The 17,012-nt window shown below is 59.7% G+C and overlaps 1 protein-coding gene across 16 annotated transcripts in view; it reads left to right on the forward strand.

The window, feature by feature from the left end:
• The window catches only part of ANO1 (anoctamin 1), a 168,342-nt gene that overhangs the window by 73,924 nt on the left and 77,406 nt on the right, over positions 1–17,012 (forward strand). For 10 of the 16 annotated variants that reach the window (XM_070564372.1, XM_070564377.1, XM_070564379.1 and 7 more), the window contains exon 2: positions 9,952–10,124. In XM_070564372.1, coding sequence (XP_070420473.1) covers positions 9,952–10,124 — 173 coding nt within the window. Of the gene's footprint in view, positions 1–6,045; positions 6,186–9,102; positions 9,337–9,515; positions 9,604–9,951; positions 10,125–17,012 lie in introns of those variants that run through there. The other 6 variants (XM_070564384.1, XM_070564378.1, XM_070564383.1 and 3 more) reach the window with 5 other exon arrangements.

Raw genomic sequence — 17,012 nt, forward strand, 5'->3', positions numbered from 1 at the left:
CCCACCCTCCACTTCAGATGCCAATTGCAATTCTAGGTTGTCACCTGCTTCTGCCCGACCGGCCATAAAGCAGAGGCTCCCACGACCCCCTCCTCCGGTTCAGTTAATTTGCTAGAGCGGCTCACAGAACTCAAGAAAACCCATTTACTAGATTCCCGATTTATCACAAAGGACCTTCAAGAGTCATTCGCCTGTTGGGAAGAGCCCCCCCGCTCCAGGCTGGTTTTGTGGCCTCAGCCCCCTAGATGAGAAGGAAAACCTCTCCAAAGGCCAGATCTTATCTGAGAAACAGGTTTCTTGGTCCCCGTGTGGCCCTGATGCTCATAAGCATTCTTCCCTTTTGTTCCTGGTTCTATTTTTGCACTGGACAGATGGACACCCTGGACCGAGATGAACTTTACAGTTGCCCCCAGGGACCAGAAGGATGCTGGCCCCCTCCTTAGTTGTGCTGGCCTCCAAAGTCAAGGCAGTGGGCAGTGAAAAGTTGGGTCAGGCCAGGCCAGGCCAGACAAAAATAAAGGTTTACTGGTCCCCTTTTCCCGAGACCTCTTCCTTCTTCCCATTCCTTTTGCCGTGGGAAGTTCTTGCCCTTTCTCTGCTTTCTCCATCCTCAGATGTCAGTGGGCCTGATGCTGGTTGCCCTGTTTACCTAGCAGAATTATTTGTGAGAAGAAAGTCATTTACGCCTTAGTATGAATTAGATCAATAGTTTGCCTTTTCTCAGGATGTTTGCTCTCTAAGTCATTGAAAAGCTCAGGGCCACATATAGACCTTTGGGGCAGTGACAGGAGAACAGGAATGAGAGATGGAGGAAGATGCTGATCTCGGAGGACCTCTCCAGAGCCCGGGCAGTCACACACACGAGCCCCTACCCCCGAGTCCTTCCTCAGTTTGAGTACTGTCCGTGTTCTGGGACAAAGGATTTTGAGAATTTATAGATGAGAGTGATTTGTGGCACAACCAAGAGCAGGGAGCAGAGAGAACCAGGAGCTGGGCTGGGCAAGGAGGTGGTGGAGGCAACTCCCTAAGACGCTGACCCTAAATCTTTGACGTTGTTCTTGTGAAGGAGTAATTCTGCATGACACCCGAGCCCGGAAGCAGCGCCCAGCTTGTGGAGCAGGTTCCCAGTGTGACGTGATGGGCAGAGCCGCCCCGGGGCCATCGGCTGCCCCCGCAGCAGTGAGGTCTCTGTCACAGTGGGGGAGACCTCCTGGCTTCAGCCGTCCTTGCAGGAGGCCTTGATCGGGGTTAGGTGCTGCCAGATCAGACGCTCGGGGCCCTGGGCTATAGTGCGCATCCTGCTTGCCCCAGAACAGCCCTTCCAGCTCTCGGACCATACGGCTGTGGCTGCTTCGCTCCCCACTTCTGAGCCCCCTTCCCACCCAGAGGGGTTGGTTTTCCGAATTTCCCGAGCGACTGTAGGCTCCCTGGGCGGGGCAGTCTTTCCCTTTGTGTCTGTGGCTCGCAGCTCGCAGCAGCTCGGTGGCTGCACACAGTGGGACCTTAGTGAATACGCTGATTGCTGCCTGGGGAGCCCACCCTGCTCCCTCCCGGCCAGCGCGGCAGGTGGAGGAGCCCGAAGGGCTGTGGATGGGGCTTTTGTGGCAGCTGGCCCGGTGGCCTCCAGGACTTTCTCCAGCTGACCCAACAGCTTTAAAATGTTAAGACAACAACTCCATCCTCCTGGCTCCTGGGGGAACCAGTGTGTGAAGATGCCACAGCCTCCCGCGACAAAGGCCAGCCGCTCAGGGGTGCGAAATGGCCTGCGGGTGACAGTTCTCCGTCCGCACAGTGCAGGAATCCGGGGACACTGGTGAAGCCACATTATTCACTCATTCGTGCTCCCAACCAAGATTTTTGCAACCTGCCGCACACCGGGCTCTGCTGGGTGCTGAGAGCATAGCAGAGGGTAAGACAGACAAGGTCCCCACTTTCCTGGCGCAGAGAGAAAATAAACAGTCAGGTGACAGGTGCTCCGGAGCACAGGAAGGCGGCTGGGAGGGGGGCCAGGAAGGCTCTGGAAAGGCCGTGTTGGAGCAGGGACATGAAGGAAAAGCATCGACTTCAGTGAGGCCATTAGCACAGGTCTGCTCCATGGTGAGGGGTCCCAGCGGTCACTTCAGGGGAAACACTCCCCTTTTTCTGGTCCTCGCAGCAAACGAGGCTGTGACCCTTGTTTGGAAGGGAGCTGCCGCCCCGGCTCATCCCTCGCCCCCAATGTCACTGGTGCTGCAGAGACCGTCCCCTCCAGGGCCGCGTCCCTTGTAGGGGACGTTTATAAAGGCCCCCCGGAGAGCAGAGCGCCCTCCATAAACCTTACAGGACTCTGCCTGGGGCCATCGGCACCACCGGAGTTTCTCTCTCTCCTGTTTTCCTCTTGGAAGGAACTGGAAGCCCCATCATCCTCCCCGACAGAGGACAGGGTGGGCCTCTCCACACTCGGGGAGGAGAGCGAAGGTGCGGCAGTGGGGCAGAGAGCGAGCTGGGAGCGCGGGCAGACAGGAAGCGGAGACATTCGGTTCTCAGATCGTCAGACATAATAGTTGCCGCACAGAAGCAGGTGCAGCTGTTGGGAAGGGATTGTGCTGGAGGGGTGGCCCTGGGGCCCCCGAGATCTGTGTGGCGGCCCATGCTGCAGGATCTGGGCAGTGACAAGCTGTGGGCAGGGTGAACCTCTGGTGGGTTTCCGGACCACTGATTACATGCAGGTGAGGAGAGAGGTCGCACACGTGGGGCCATTTCCAACCCCAGGAATGAGTGGCCTCTGTCTGACTTGTCTGTGCGTGTGTGTGCGTGTGTGCGTGTGCGTGTGCACGCGTGTGCTTACTAACTCCGTCCCGCACCGACCTTCGGGGCTTGTCTCCATAAGCAGAGGCGTGGCCAGGGCTGAGCTGACCCGCTGTCCTCCGTCCCAGGGGCTCCTCTCTCTCACGCTTGCCCCGCCCCCAAACATTTTACTTCTGAAGAGAAGATGCTTTGGGGCCCCAACTCGTTGAATAACCGGCCCGATTCTGTGCCTTTTTCCTGGGTGGGACAGCTCACTTCCCGTGTCATTTTCAGGCAGGAAAACCTGGAGCCATCGAATCATGACAGAATGGCCTGGAGCTGACACTCTAGTGGGGGTGGGGGGCAGACACCAGACAAGAGAAGGAAGTGAATTAGGCAGCGGACGGAAAGTGGTAAAGCCTGTGGGGCGGGGGCGAAAAATAAGCCTGGGAAGGAGTATGAGGAAGGGGAGAGGAGATAAGAGAATGACCGAGTGAATGAATGAGTCAACGAATGGGTGAATGAAAGAATGATGGGTGAGCAAATGAATGAGTGAGTGAGTTAGTGAGCGAACGAACCCCCATCCAGCCAATGTGGAGAAGAGCCTGGGAAGGGCCCTGAGTGTCCCCTTCTCAGGTGCCCACCTGCTTGGGCGTGGGCCTGCCCCGGTGTCCAGGGCCCCCAGGGAGGCAGCGTGGGTGGGCGCCCGTGGCCCCAGGCCCCTGGCACTGTCTCAGACAGCCCCCCACCGACAGCGCTGGCTCGGTGTGCACTGTAGGGGGCAGCCGGCAGGTGCAGGCTTGACCACTTACCATGGGGACCCTAGGAGGACGGCCTCCCGTGGTCCAGGGGGACTTCTTGTAGGTCTCAAAACACCTCTCTCACCTCTTCCCCTTCAGCACCTGTGTGCCCAGCTGTGTCATCAGATATGTTTTTGTAATTCAAGATACTCTGTCAACACATTTCAGGAATGTGCCTCCAATGGGGCCTCAGGTGAAGGTGGTTTTCTCTCAATTGGTGCCCTACAGATAAAAATCCAATAGAGTGGCCGTTTTTCCTCAAACCATGAAAGGGGTCCGGTGTCAGCCTGCCGTCTACACGGTACCTCAGTGCTTTTGGTAATAGTCACCTTTCTCCTGGGATAAAACTCATTCGTGTTCATTGCAGAAATCTTAGAAAACATAGAAAAACATAAAGCAGAAAAGAAAAGCCACCCGATATAATTTTCCTTTAGTAATTATAAAAGGCGTGGTCGCTAAGCCGTCCGGTACCGTCGTCCCTGACCACATGTGGCTTTGAGCCCTTGAAACGTGGCTTGTCTGAACGGAGATGTGCCGTAGGGTAAGAAACGCTTATTAACGGTGCTTAAAATACACTAGATTTCAAATCTTTCTTAGGGAAAGAAAGAGTATAAAATATCTCAGTAATTTTTATATTGATTACGTGTTGCAAAAATAATATTTTATATGATAGGCTGTATAAATATTTTATTAATTTCCCCTCGTTATTTTGCCCTGACGATGTGGCTCCTAGACTCTCTCAGGTCACCTGTGTGGCTCACGTCGTGTTCCTGTTGGCCAGAGCCATTCCCCAGGGTCCGGGGCTCCCTCCTCCGTACACTGAAAACTTGTGCCAAGAGGATGAGTTCTGAGGTGCCACACCTGGAGGAGCCTCAAGGTCCTGCTCCCCAGCGTGGGGTCGGGAAGATCCGTTGGCTTGTCGGCGAGGCCCCTGGTTCATCTGCTTGTTCACGGCCCCCGCAAACATTCCGCCATCGCTTTGGGCTGCTGCCCGGCCGGGAGGGCCCTGGGAATACAGGATGCAGCGTCCGCCCGCAAGGAGCTTGCAGCCTAGCAGCTCGGCGGCAGGCCGGAGACCCAAGAGCCAGCAGAGGCCCTGGCACAAAATAGAAGCTCGGCACAGAGTCATATGCACGTGGAAGATGCAGGGCCCTGGGGCTGTGGGTGTGAGAGCAGCTTGAGTAGTGTTCGCACCCTACAGTAAGGTAGGGCCTGAGTTCCATCCCAGCCCTGCGCCTGGAGGCCTCAGCTGGCCTCAGCCCTGAGGACCCGTCCTCACCCATCCGAGGCTCCATCCATCTGGGGAGAGAGCGCACAGTCCGGGGGAAGGCTCGGTCTCCATCCGGTGGTTTCAGCTCAGAGGAAGGCCATTCATTCGTGTGTGAGACCCGGAGTCCTTTGTTCTCCTGGGGCGCGTGGGGGAAAGAGAATTGCTACCGCTCAAGCTGGGCGGCCTGAAGCTCTTTCGCTCTGAAGCCCCTGGAGGAAGAGGGAAACAGTGGACGAGGGCGTTTCCACCCTCTCTGGGCATGATGGTGCAACCGCTGGCTCAGCCACCTCCTGCTACAGGCAGGCTGTCCCCATCTCTGTCTCCTGGCCACCAGGCGGGTGGGTTCTGTTGCCCAAGTGTCTTTCATTGTGTCGATGGATGCATTGTCCCACGGGGTCGCAGGGGAGAAGGGAGCTGACTGAGACTCAGTCTGGACTTCCCCTCACGCCTCCAAAGAAAGGACCCTGGGGTGAGGGCGGGGACATCTGTGTGAATCCACTGCAGGCCGTTGGCATCACCGTTAGAACTCGAGATCCTGTTTGCGGAGGGCTGACATGGCACTGGCTCGTCGTAGGCGCTGTACCACTGCTTGTTAAATAAACATAAATGGGGAAACCCAGAGTGTGCCAAAGACGGGAAGGGGAGTGGAGTGGGCAGAAATGAAGCAGAAGACGCGAGGAGGATGGAGCAGAAATGAGCCTGCGTGCCTGGATGGAGCCAGGGAGCCGGGCCAGCAGAACAGACATGAGTAACGCGGCTGAGCTGGACCAGAAGTCTTCCTGGAGGAGGTGGCCGGCAGCTGAGCCGGCCGGGCTCTAACCCAGCCCGTACATCTTTTTAGAGTTCTTAGGAATTCTCAGAAGGCAGTTCCTTGGGTTCACAACACACCCTCTGATGGAAACAACACCCATGGATTCTTTTGAGGGGGAAAAAAATCCCCCAGACAGAACTTCATGCTTCGGGCTGCGTTCCAGAACCCCGGGCTGGCGGTTTCCCTGTGCTCAGAGCCTCCCCGTCCAGCTGCAGCTGGCGGCCTCAGCTCGGGGCTCTGACATCATGCGAGGGAAGGAAATGACAGTGGTCCCGTCTCCCACCCACCGTATCTCGGTTATAAATTCCCCAGGCCTGTCTTCCCCGGGAATAATTACACCCCGGGTTGATTTTAGCACATGAGGTCAGACCTATTTGGCGTTCATCTCTTTCCTGCAGGGGTTGCCCACCGGAGACTTGAAGGGGCGCAGAGCCAGCACGGGCGTGGAGGACGGGTGGCCGTTGGCACTCACAATAGCCCTGAGTCATGAGCCGCTCACTTCTTCCACGCTCCTTCCCCACCCGGGGCTGCCCCTGAGGTAACGGCATTTATTCAGGCATTTATTCAGTGTCTCTGAGTGTGCAGGGAGCCGTCCAGGGGAGAAAGCTGCCCTGAGCTGGGATGGCCAGACCCGAGGGACCGAGCAGCCTCAAGGGGTCCTCCACCGACGGAGGGCAGCCCGGGGCCATCTGGGTATTTTGTAAAAATGAGCCAAACCTCCTACCTCCTCTCTCTCTCATTCCGTGTGCATGTGTTGACTTTGTGGTGTGAGCCCTGCTGGGAGGGGGTCAGCAGGTCTAGATTTAAGGCCATAGCCACCCTCCAGTCTGTGACCCTGAGCCAAGCACATCCCTGCTCCAGGCCCCGGTGTTCTCATCTGAGAACCGTGGGCTGGTGAGACGAGGCTCCCCGGTCGTCCTCGAGAGCACAGGCAAGGCAGGGGCTGCGGGTAAGCCCAGAGCTGGCTTCTCAGCTGGGGTGACTTTGACGCCAGGGACATGTGACAATGTCCGGAGACATCTTTGGTTGTCATGCTGGGAAGGAGAGGTGGTACCGGGATCCAGTGGTCAGAGGCCAGGGATGCTGGCAAACATCCCACAGTGCACAGGACGACCTCCCAGGACAAAGAATGAGCCAGCCCCAAATGTCAGTGGTGCCAAGGCGGAGAAGGCCTCCGAGGGCACCATGTCAGAGAGATCTGTGCTGGAATACTCGCCGAGGCAGCTCACTGCGGCCAGGCCAGTCAGAGGGCCCCGTTCTGCCGCGCTCTGTGAAGCTGGGTCTGTTGGCCAAGTTGCAAACGGCCCGGTGAGGCAGGCCTATGCCGCCAGGCAGCGCGGAGAGCAAGGCGTTCCTGCCTGTGGGCACCGCCAGGGAGATGAGGCTGATGTGGATGACAAAACACCACTGCAACAGCCCCCGTCTGAGCCTCTTCCGAGGGAGGCGCTCCCCCCACCACACACGCAGCCTCGTTGCCCGCGTCCCTCGGCACTCTGTGCCAGTACGCCCGGTGATTATTAAAAGGTCAGCAAAGACGTAAGTGTCTGATGGTGGGTGACATCCCAGCGACACAACAGGGCAACACGCTGGCAAAACAGGGTGAGCTGTGAAGCGCGGGACTTGGGATAAAATGTGCCATTTAGACGAGCGAGACTGGTTTTTATTAATTCACGAGCGGACAGTTAATCCTGCCCGTGCCCCTTGGCGTCCTGAACAATGAGAATCACTGAGTCAAAAAGCAGAAAATGCAAATTAATGCAGCAGTTTATCTGGAGGGCTCGCTTATAAGCAATTAGTGACTCAGAGCAGAGACACAGCCCCCTCCCCCCACCCAAGATGGCCCACAGGAGACAGCCCGAGGCACGGGTGCCATCATCGCCAGAACCAGAGGGACCTTTAAAGTCCTCTGACGTGGGGCGATCTCAGCGTGGAGGATTCCCATGGCCCCTCCCCGATTTCATTCTTTGTTGTTTTTATTCTTTGTTGGTTCTTGAAATCCTAAGACCTGAGGACCCCCCGTGCAGGCCTTGAGTGACCTGGGGACGGAACTGCTCCTTGCTGGCCCGTCCTGTCCCGTTCTGTTCAGAGGCCTTTCCCCTCCCTTTGCTGAAGCCTTTCCACATTGTCCCCTGGGAGAGTGGGGTGGGGGACGAGAGGAGCAGAATGCAGGGACACATACTGACACGTGGCAAAGAAAGTGACACCTTACAGGCGAGCAGGTGTCTAGACTCTGGCTAAGGCATCAACCTCAGAACCGAGAGGCGAGACGCGGCTCCTGGAGCCAGGCCACAGGGGCCACTGGCCCAGCAGGAGGTCCAGGCCTGAGACACCGCCCCCCTGCCCTGCGGCCCCCAGAAGGGCTCGGGCACGAAGCCCCCCAGCCTCTCAGGGTCCGCACTCAAGGGTCACCTTCCCAAACATTTGGCAATGCCAATGCACCCAGAATTGAGGAATTCCGTTTTTACTTTTTCTTCACAAATTATACGTCACAGACTTCTGCAAGACTCTTTGCCACTTGAAAATAAATTTAGAAAGACAATGCATTCGAGTTACACAATCTTGGTTGTTTACCAACAAGGATAAGAGAATGAAGTTATATAATCCTGTGTGTATGTGTGTATGTGTGCGCGTGCGTGCACACACGTGTATGATTCTCCCCAACCCCCAAAACTTGAACTTTTAGGGATGAGCTCTCCCTGGCGTGGCAGACACCGTGGACGGCCATTTCCAACGGGGACTTGGCCAGCACAGCGCCCTTCTCTGGGGCATCCCCGGTGTAGACAAAGGGTCCTTCAGGGCCACTCAGCGCCAGCCCAGGCACGGAGGAGCTTTCCTGTACCTCTCCAAGTTCAAGAAAGTCACCAACTTGAGTCTAAAGGAGGTGGGGGAGGTCATGACAATGACAAGATGACAGGAGTAGGAAGAGCAGCCACCGCTGCAGCTTCATGCCCACCGGACACTCCCGGGAGGACAGAGACTCCGGGAGGCTAAGGGGGCTTGCCCAAGGTTGCTGGACTGGAACCAGACCTCACCCTGTGTGATGCCAGAATCCACCCTTGGAACCATGCTGGTGACGTCATGACCTTGGAAGGCCCTGAATATTCTTCAGTGGGCATTCGATGAGCAATTATTGAGCACCAACTGTATGAACCCACTGTAAAATCAGGTGGAGTAAAGGAAGTGCTGTAGTCGAGGTACAGGCAGGTTCTTGGGCCTGAGTGCTTTGGTGAGGGGCAATCCAGGGTGGCTTCCTGGAGGAGGTGGCATTTGGTACACACCGTGAAGAACTAACAGGCTGTAAGGAGGCAGAGGGAAGGGAGACTTTATTCCCAAGGGGTGGGGTTGCCAGTGCGGCCCCTGGCGGATTAACCTGAGTGTGGCTGCCCCTGGAGACCCACGTGCTCCTCCTGCGAGGATGGAGCATTGAAAACACGTCCTGAGGAGCACTGTGTGCCAGGCCCCCTGCCACTCCTGGGACAAGAGCAGCGGAAGTCACCATCGCTCCCTCCAGGAGGCAGTAGAGCGTCGCGCAAGGAGTGGCAGCCGCTCTGCGGGAAGCCCACCCTCCTTCCTTGGCCTTCGGAAGCCCCCATAGCCCTCCGAAAAATGAGGACCAGGCTGGGGGCTCAAATGAGACGAGCCGTGTAAGGGACTTGGCTCGTGCCTGGTCACAGAATACTAAGCGTTTGGTAAATGGGGGCTGCGGGCAACATTAGGGGGCCCACCCGGGGGGTGGGGGAGGACGCACAAGTAGCCAGGGCGAGCCGGAGGGGGCGGGCCTGCAGAAAGCAGGGGAGGCTACCTGGAGGAGGTGAGGACGGAGCGACAGCGGGAGGCCTCCAGCGGGTGGAGGGGGAAGGGGCGGGGAGACCATTCCCGACTTCCATCGCAGCAGCGTCTCTGCCCTGCAAGGTGCCCGGCCACCGAAGTGCGACCTTTGGAGCCTTTCCCTGAAGGTGGGGGCTGTCGGACGCTTCCTCCCTGGTCTGAAACCTCAGCCACCCTCAAAAAAAGAAAAAAAGAAGAAAAAATGCAGAGGGCCACTTTGCCCGGATAAAAATAAAACTTGGAGGGGGCCCGCGGGAATGGAATACTTTCTTCCTGTGTTTAAATTTCTACGGAAAATCTGAGCCGCGTGGCCGCCGCCCGTGCCGCGAGCGGGCAGAGCGCGCCTGGCTGTCTTGCAGGAGCGGAGGGTCCGGCCGGCGGGGGCAGGGGGGGCGGCGGGCGGAGCGGGAGGCCCGGCCCCCTGCGAGCGAGCGAGCGAGCGAGCGCGCGCGAACGCTGCCGTGTAACCCTTGCAGAGGCCGCCGGGGCCGTGGATGGGGAGGGCGCGCCGCCCGGCGGTCCCGGCGCACAGGCGGCCGCGATGAGGGTCAACGAGAAATACTCGACGCTCCCGGCCGAGGACCGCAGCGTCCACATCATCAACATCTGCGCCATCGAGGACATCGGCTACCTGCCGTCCGAGGGCACGGTGAGTGCGGGCGGCCGCGAGCCGAGGGAGGGCCGCGCACCTGCACCGCGCCCGGGGGTTGGGGCGGGGGGGACGCGGTCGGGGCCGGGGGACGACGGGCCTGGCGGGACCCCGGGCAGCGTGAGGGGCGCCCACCCGCGCACGTGGGCCCGGGCCGCATGCACGCGCACGGCCCGCGAGCTCTGCGCCCCCCAGGGCGCCGCGCCCACCTGCCCATCGCAGCGCCCCTGCCGCGCTCCGTGGGCTCCGCGTCCCCGCTCGCAGCCCCTTCGCCCTGGACCGGGAGCCCGAACCAGAGCGCGCGGCCGGGGCCCCGAGTTGGACACTCCCTAACCTATGCTGCGGGTTGGGGCAGCCGGGGTGGAGGTGGGGGTGCGGGTGGTAGCAGCCTCCAGGCCCCACCGCGTCGGCACCCTCTGGCGACAGCCGCGCCCCTCTGGGGTTCGACCGCCGGCGTCTCCCTCACTTGCCCGGGGCGCACGGAGTCCCGCAGCTCAGAGCCCCAGCCGGCGGCTGTCGGTCTGTCGGGACTTCTTTCCCGCTGGCCCCTGCCCCCTCCCCACCCCCCCGAGCCCGCTCCCCATCCGGGTGGTAACAGGGACACGTGGGCCAGCGCCCAGCCGGCCACGTGTCTGGGGACCCCTATCCCGGATCCGGCTACCCCCCACCCCCACTCCGGGGCCGGACCCGGCAGTCAGAAGGAGCCCAGGAGGTCAGTACTCGCCATGAGGGGTTTGGCTTAAAGCTGGAACAAAGTTTGCCCGAAGAGGGGAGGGCTGAGACAGTGCCCTCAGCCCCGGGGAGCCCCGCGGCGCCCCGCGGTGGCTCACCCTGGGCCCCGGAAACAGACTCCCCCTTTCTCCCCCGTTCCCACACAGCGACCGCCAAGGCCCCTCCCCAGACGATGCCAGGCCCCAGCCCCGCCGCTTTGCTCGGACCCCAGGATGGCCCTGGGCTGCCTCTCTAGCCTCGGGGCTGGACGGCAGGGGGTCCAGGGAAGTCCTGGGAGGTGGGCTTGCTGTGTTCCTGGGGAGGCAGAGATCTGGGGCGTTGGCCTCCCCCTGGGTCACAGTTGGGGCTCCCTGTGGGCATTTGAGGGGTCCTCTGCAGCTGGGCTCCCACAGAGGTGCCGGGAATTCTGGGAACCAGTGAAGGAGCCGGGGAGCCTGCCTGTGACACATACCGTTCACCTGGAAAGCTTAGAGGTGGTCGTTTCAACACACACCATGTGCCTGCCTTGTGCCAGGCCGTGCGGGATCCTTGGGCTCCCTCAGGGAGTAAGCCGGGGACACCGCGTCCATGTGGGACTTAAGGAGCAGTGATGGAACGTTATCCGGGACACGCACGTCCACAGGGCTGGGCCAGTCGCTGTGTGTTCACTGACTTAACTCTCACGACAACCGTATGGGGTCGGTGGTGTTACTACAGATGAGGAATCTGAGGCCAGGAGGGAGCAGAGGACAGGTTCCAAGTCACCCATGAGCTGGGAAGAGAGCTGAGAAGGGCCAAGACACAGAAGCAGGTGGCCACAGCCAGTCTGAAGGAGGAATGGCACCCTCGAGGAGGAGCTGGTCATACCCGTCATGGGGGTGGGGCCTCTCGGACAAAGAAATTGCGTATTTCTTTGGCAAAGAAAGTAGGAATGGGGGGGCATCAGTTAGGAGGCATGAGATGATGGTGGCAGCCAAGGAGAGGGAGAGAGATGGGCATTCTGGAGTAGAGTGTTAGACCTGGCGAGGAGTTGGATTCCAAATAAGTAACAGAGCCCTTAACAAATGGCCCTGGGGTCTGGAGTTTTCGTTCGGGGACCTGTTGCCTGTCGGGACCCGGAAGCTCTCTGTTTCCCTCCAAAACCGAGCAAGGGGCACAAAGTCTGCAGAGAGACAGCTTGGCCCACCAGCCACGGAATTCACAGTCCAGAAGCACACAGACAAGCCCAGAGGACACTGGTGACCATTGTTCTGCACACACCTCCTACTCTGGGCAGTTTTCAGGCGTTGCAGCTTGGAGGGCTGGGGATCAGTGGCACTGACTGTGGGAAGGAGAGGTGGCCGAGCCGTGTCCTGCCGGTGAAATGGCCACGGACAGGCTGGCCGGGGCAGCTCCAGGAGCTGGGGGCCTGTCTGTGCAGAGCAGGCTGCATGACGGTTGGGGGGGGGAGCCTCCCAGAGCATCCCCAGCACGGCTCGGCCAGTAATTGTTGCCCGGCCGTTGCCCTGAGTCACCCGGGGAGGGCGGCTCTGTGCATGCAAAGGCCGCAGGGCGTGGGCTGCAGTTTGCAAAGTTCCGGTCCCATCCCCAGACATGCATCCCTGGCATGCTGTGTTGGTGTCATCGACGTCGGCTGTCAGGATGAGCCTGTCCCACGCAGGCTGCAGTTCCCCGCCCCATGCCTCTGTGCCTCTCCTGTCTCTGTCATGCCCGAGTTCAAGGTTAGAAATCCCTTCATTGTCTCTGTACCAAGAGGTGTCAGAAATTACTCAAAAGCCAGAGGCTGGGTGGGATGCAGTTTATTTCTTTACATTTTCTTCGTGTTGATCTTGGAGCGTTTCTCCTTCCTTCATTCAAACCGACGGCTGTCAGTGCCCCAGGATCTGGGTGCCCCGACCAGCCCAGACACCCCCGAGAGGAGGGCCCGGTGCGGGTGTCTGCCTGCCTGCGAGGCAGGAGTGCTTCCCCGTCTGTCTGCAGTGGGCGACCATCTGTTTACAGATTACAGAGTTTGCCCGATGGTCGTAAATTGCCGTGTAGCGCTGGCGATTTAATTAGAGCTTTTTCGGAATGCAAGTGCGTTTAGAAGTGATGTTCCCCTGGGACCTGAAATTCACAGAGTCCCCGGAACTGAAAGAAGTTTTGCAGGTCACCGGTTTCCTTTTCCCCATTTTTGGAAAAAGTGAATGTGGTTGATTGTCCTCGAGTGATCAGTTAGACTTGGCCTGGCTTTGGCTGCCCCACGGCAGTGTGTGGATCAGCTCCTTCTGGGAGCGCGTCCCCCCAGGACTCCGGGGACAATCTTGAGAGCACTTTCACATCTCCCGTCACGCTTTGTCCCCACAAGGATCCTGGGACCTAAGTCAAGGTGATGTTTATGTTCCCATCTGGCAGATGGGAGAACTGAGGCCCGGGGCCGGGGAGGGTCGTGTTTAAGTTGCTGGCCTGGCTGGGTCTCCCCTTTGGGATCCTTGATCTGGGGGCTCCTCCCGGGAACGGTGGAACCGAGGCCCCTGTCCTTCAATCATGCACGCCTTCATTCGCTCCACGCCGGTGCATTCGGTGCCAGCCATTAAAACGAGGAATGAGCCATCCTCCCCACCACCAAGGTGCCCTGGGGGGGTCCCCTGCCCCTTTGCTAAGAGTGTGGGGAACATTCTGAAGCTTTCCTGAGCCTTTGAATTGGGGTGTTGTGCATAAGGTCTAACCCATAGCCCTCCCATGGCAAGTTAAATCCTTGCCTTCTTGTCCTGCACAAGAAAAGCACCCGCTCCATGGAAGGGCCCCGGAGAGTCGCACGGCCACCAGGGCAGCCTCGGTGGTCCTCGCTGTGCCCCCACCTCCCCAGCCCCCTCTAGCCCAGCTCAGAATTGCTCTCCAGACCCTGGGGGCCCCCCAGCCAGTAGAGCAGTAGGAAGAGAGCCCCACACTTCCTGTTGAAAGGTTGCTAGCCGCTTACACTTGTCCAGGAAGGGTCATCCCCATTTTATAAAACAAAGATGCAAAGAGGCAAAGCAACTTGTCCAGGATCACACAACGCATCAGTGACAGGGCCAGGCCTGAGGGCAGGATCTGGGACTCTCACACCAGTACCTGGTCCTGCCTCCTGCCAGTCCCAGAGGAGTATCCAGCTTCCTTTGGTAACTTTTAAAAGTCTGGATCTGGCGCTGCCGCCATCTTTCACTTGTGGTCCATTTTGGCCATGAGATTGTTTTTCCCTGTCCTCCCCTCGTTCTTTATTTGTGCTTGTGTCTCAGTTCCGACTTAGAGCAAACTTCTGTTGTGGGTTCACTGTATACCAGGCCCTGTTGTAAACTCTTTACATGTATAACCTGTTGAATCCGTCCAATAACTTCTTGAAGGAAGTCATCTTAGAGGAAGGAGATCTTGTTATCCTCCCTGACCCTCATTTTACAAAGAGGGATCCAGAGGGACAAAGGGATTATGCTGTCCGCCCAGGGTAACAGCCAGAAGTGGCAGAGCTGGTCTTCAAACGCAGGCAGGAGGACGCCCACTCTCGATGACACGTCTGTGTTGCCGCTCCCGCCCATGAGGAAATGTTTAGGGGGAGCTTCTGTCCCCTCCAGACTGTCAGGCCTTGAGGGTCCTTGGCCAGGCCCCAGTGGACACATGGTCATTGTGCAGGCCTGAACCTCGTAACCCCTTCCTGTCTCGTGGTGGGGGGGGACTTGGGGCTGCTCCCTCAGTGAATTTCCTGCTCCCAGGCTGGATGGGGTCGTTCTGAACTGCCTTTCTGTTCACTAAGGGTTTGTCTGTCGCCTTCATTCAGTATTGGCCACTATTCCGGCCAACCAGGGGCATTTCTGGGGCCCCCACCAGGGTACCGAGCCCGCCGCGTGTATAGCAGGTTCTGGATGGAGGTGTGTGTGGGCGGTCCCCGGGCCAGCCTCCTGCGCCCGGCTTAGGGGCCCCTGTGGGTTAAGAGTTTGTGGATGGACGGTTCTGGAGCGGTCCCAGCACACAAGACCTGCCCTGGCTGGACTGGTCAGGGACTCCGTGTCACGGAGGACAGGGCATTGGTCCATGCCTGGGAAGCTAGGCAGATCTACAAAGCACAGAGAAGGAAGGGAGGGCGTGCGGGTGGGGAGCACAGCGTGGCAAAGACGCGGAGGAGGGGACGAGCGTGGCCAGACTCCAGTAGGCCGGGGGGCCGGGGAGGGGGCGCTGGGGAAGGTGGTGCGGGCGGGACACGAGGACAAACGGTCCAGTGTACGGGCAGCTGGCTCAGCTCGGAAGACCGAGGTTCCCCATCTGGAAAATAGGGACGGGCCCCTCGTAGAGATGCCGGGAGTCTGGAGCGCCCCGGATGCCGGCTGCGGGGGGGTGTGCCCTTGGCCCTGCCTGGCCCGGAGACCCCACCTCCGCCTGCATGACCGACCGTGTCCTGCACTCACGCCCTGCCCGCTTGTGGGGACTCAGGGAGAGGACGTGCCCTGTGCGGGAACGAATGTCTCCCCGGGTCCCTGTCGCTGATGAGAGGTGCAGCTCAGCCTCCCACGCGCACTGTAACCTCGGGCACCCGCCCGGCCTCAGTTTCCTCCCCAAAGAACTGGAGAGCAGCCCTTTCCTGCCTCTCCGGCAACACCACCTCGCAGAAGATGCTGAGTCTTTCGTGGAGGCTGGGCTGGGCTGGGCCTCCCTCCTGCCGCCCCGCCCCCTGAGCCCTCCCGGCCTCACCCGGCAGCCCCGCGGTGGTCCTGGCCGCTGAGCCCCCGGCAGTCTCTGGATGCAGGCCCGCTGGGCGTCCACACCGCGTGGGTCCTGTGAAGGCCCTGCGTTGCCTTGGATCGAAGGTGATGGCTTCTGCCCGGCCGCCTGCCAGCTCCGGTTGCTGGCCGTGCGCTGTCAGGCTGTGAGCAGTGTGGGGTCTCCAGGAGGCAGCATCCCGGGACCACCCAGAGAGGCCGAGATCCAGGGGCCTGCCCCCACTCTCCCTCGCCTTGGGGAAGGAGTCCTGACCCCCACATAAGGTGGGGCAGACTCCCCCCCACCAGGCCCTGCCCACCTGCGTCCCTCCCCGTGCAGCGGCCACCCTCTGCTGCCCCCGTCACTGTTTCTGTCCCTCCCCTAGTGCTGGACAGCTTAGAAAGAAACCCCAAGCACATGGGGTCCCCCCTGCAGGTGTCCTTGTGGCGCTTTCGGTGGACATAGCCTGCCACCGCTGCAGTGGGGGCTCTTCCTGCTGCTCTCCTGGCCGAGGGCACAGCCCTTTGGGGTCCCAGTGCGGCCGAGGAGACCCGGTGGGGAGACCTGGTGGAGGCCTGGGGGCAGGCATGGGAAGTCTGTGGGTGGGAGTCCGGGGTCCGGCACAGGGCGCGGGGCTCTGCTCTGAGGACCGTCGGCCGTCTGGAGCTGCTCCTGAAACTAGTGCCCAGCCTGGGTTCCTTTATGTTCCTCCTATTTCCAAGGACCAGCGCCAGTTAACCTGTCTGCCCCCGAGTCCCGCAAAATCCCATGAGAGTTCTAGAAATGAGGGTTTGCCTGTAGCAGCAGCTGTGCGTCATTGCAACCATGTGAGCTCTCGATTTTTAATCCACTGTCCCACACTCCTGTCTCGTCGGCCCCCTAGAGCCCTTCAGGCAGGTGGGGAAACTGAGGCACGGCTATGCATGCAGTGGCATGTACGCAGTGGCCTGCACCGTTACCCAGCTCTGTCAGCCTCTCCCTCCCCACCCCAGCCCTCTGGGCCCTGAGACCTCCGCCCACCAGCACCAAGAGCCTGGCTGGGGAGGGGCGTTATGGGCCTGCGGCCACCTTGACGCAACATTGCCGTGCACGCCAGCCATCGGGGGTCGAGAGCTGCAGGTGCAGACCCTGAGCTGGGATCTGCACTGCCCCGGCCTGTGGGCGTGTGCAAAGAGCACTTCCTGGGGTCCCCTCTGCCACCACAGCCCGGCCCCTCCTGGCCAGCCTGCTCTGGCCCTGTAGAACCAGGAGGCCTGAGGACTGGTGAGCTGGCGTCTTTGTGTGTCATGAGCAGCAAATGTCTCGGTCTCGAATGTCGGCTCCATGAAGGCATGGCCTGTCTGCTGTGCCTACAGCAGTCTGAGCCTCTCGGCCGTGCCTGCTCCTGGTGGGCATTCCATGAATGTTTGTTGAATGACTGAGGGAGCACGGGTGAAGTAGTTCGCTTTGAAACTGCTGCCCTCTGAGGAC

The sequence above is a fragment of the Equus przewalskii genome, chromosome 11 (genome assembly GCF_037783145.1).
Source record: "Equus przewalskii isolate Varuska chromosome 11, EquPr2, whole genome shotgun sequence".
In the NCBI taxonomy this organism is placed as follows: Eukaryota; Metazoa; Chordata; class Mammalia; order Perissodactyla; family Equidae; genus Equus; species Equus przewalskii.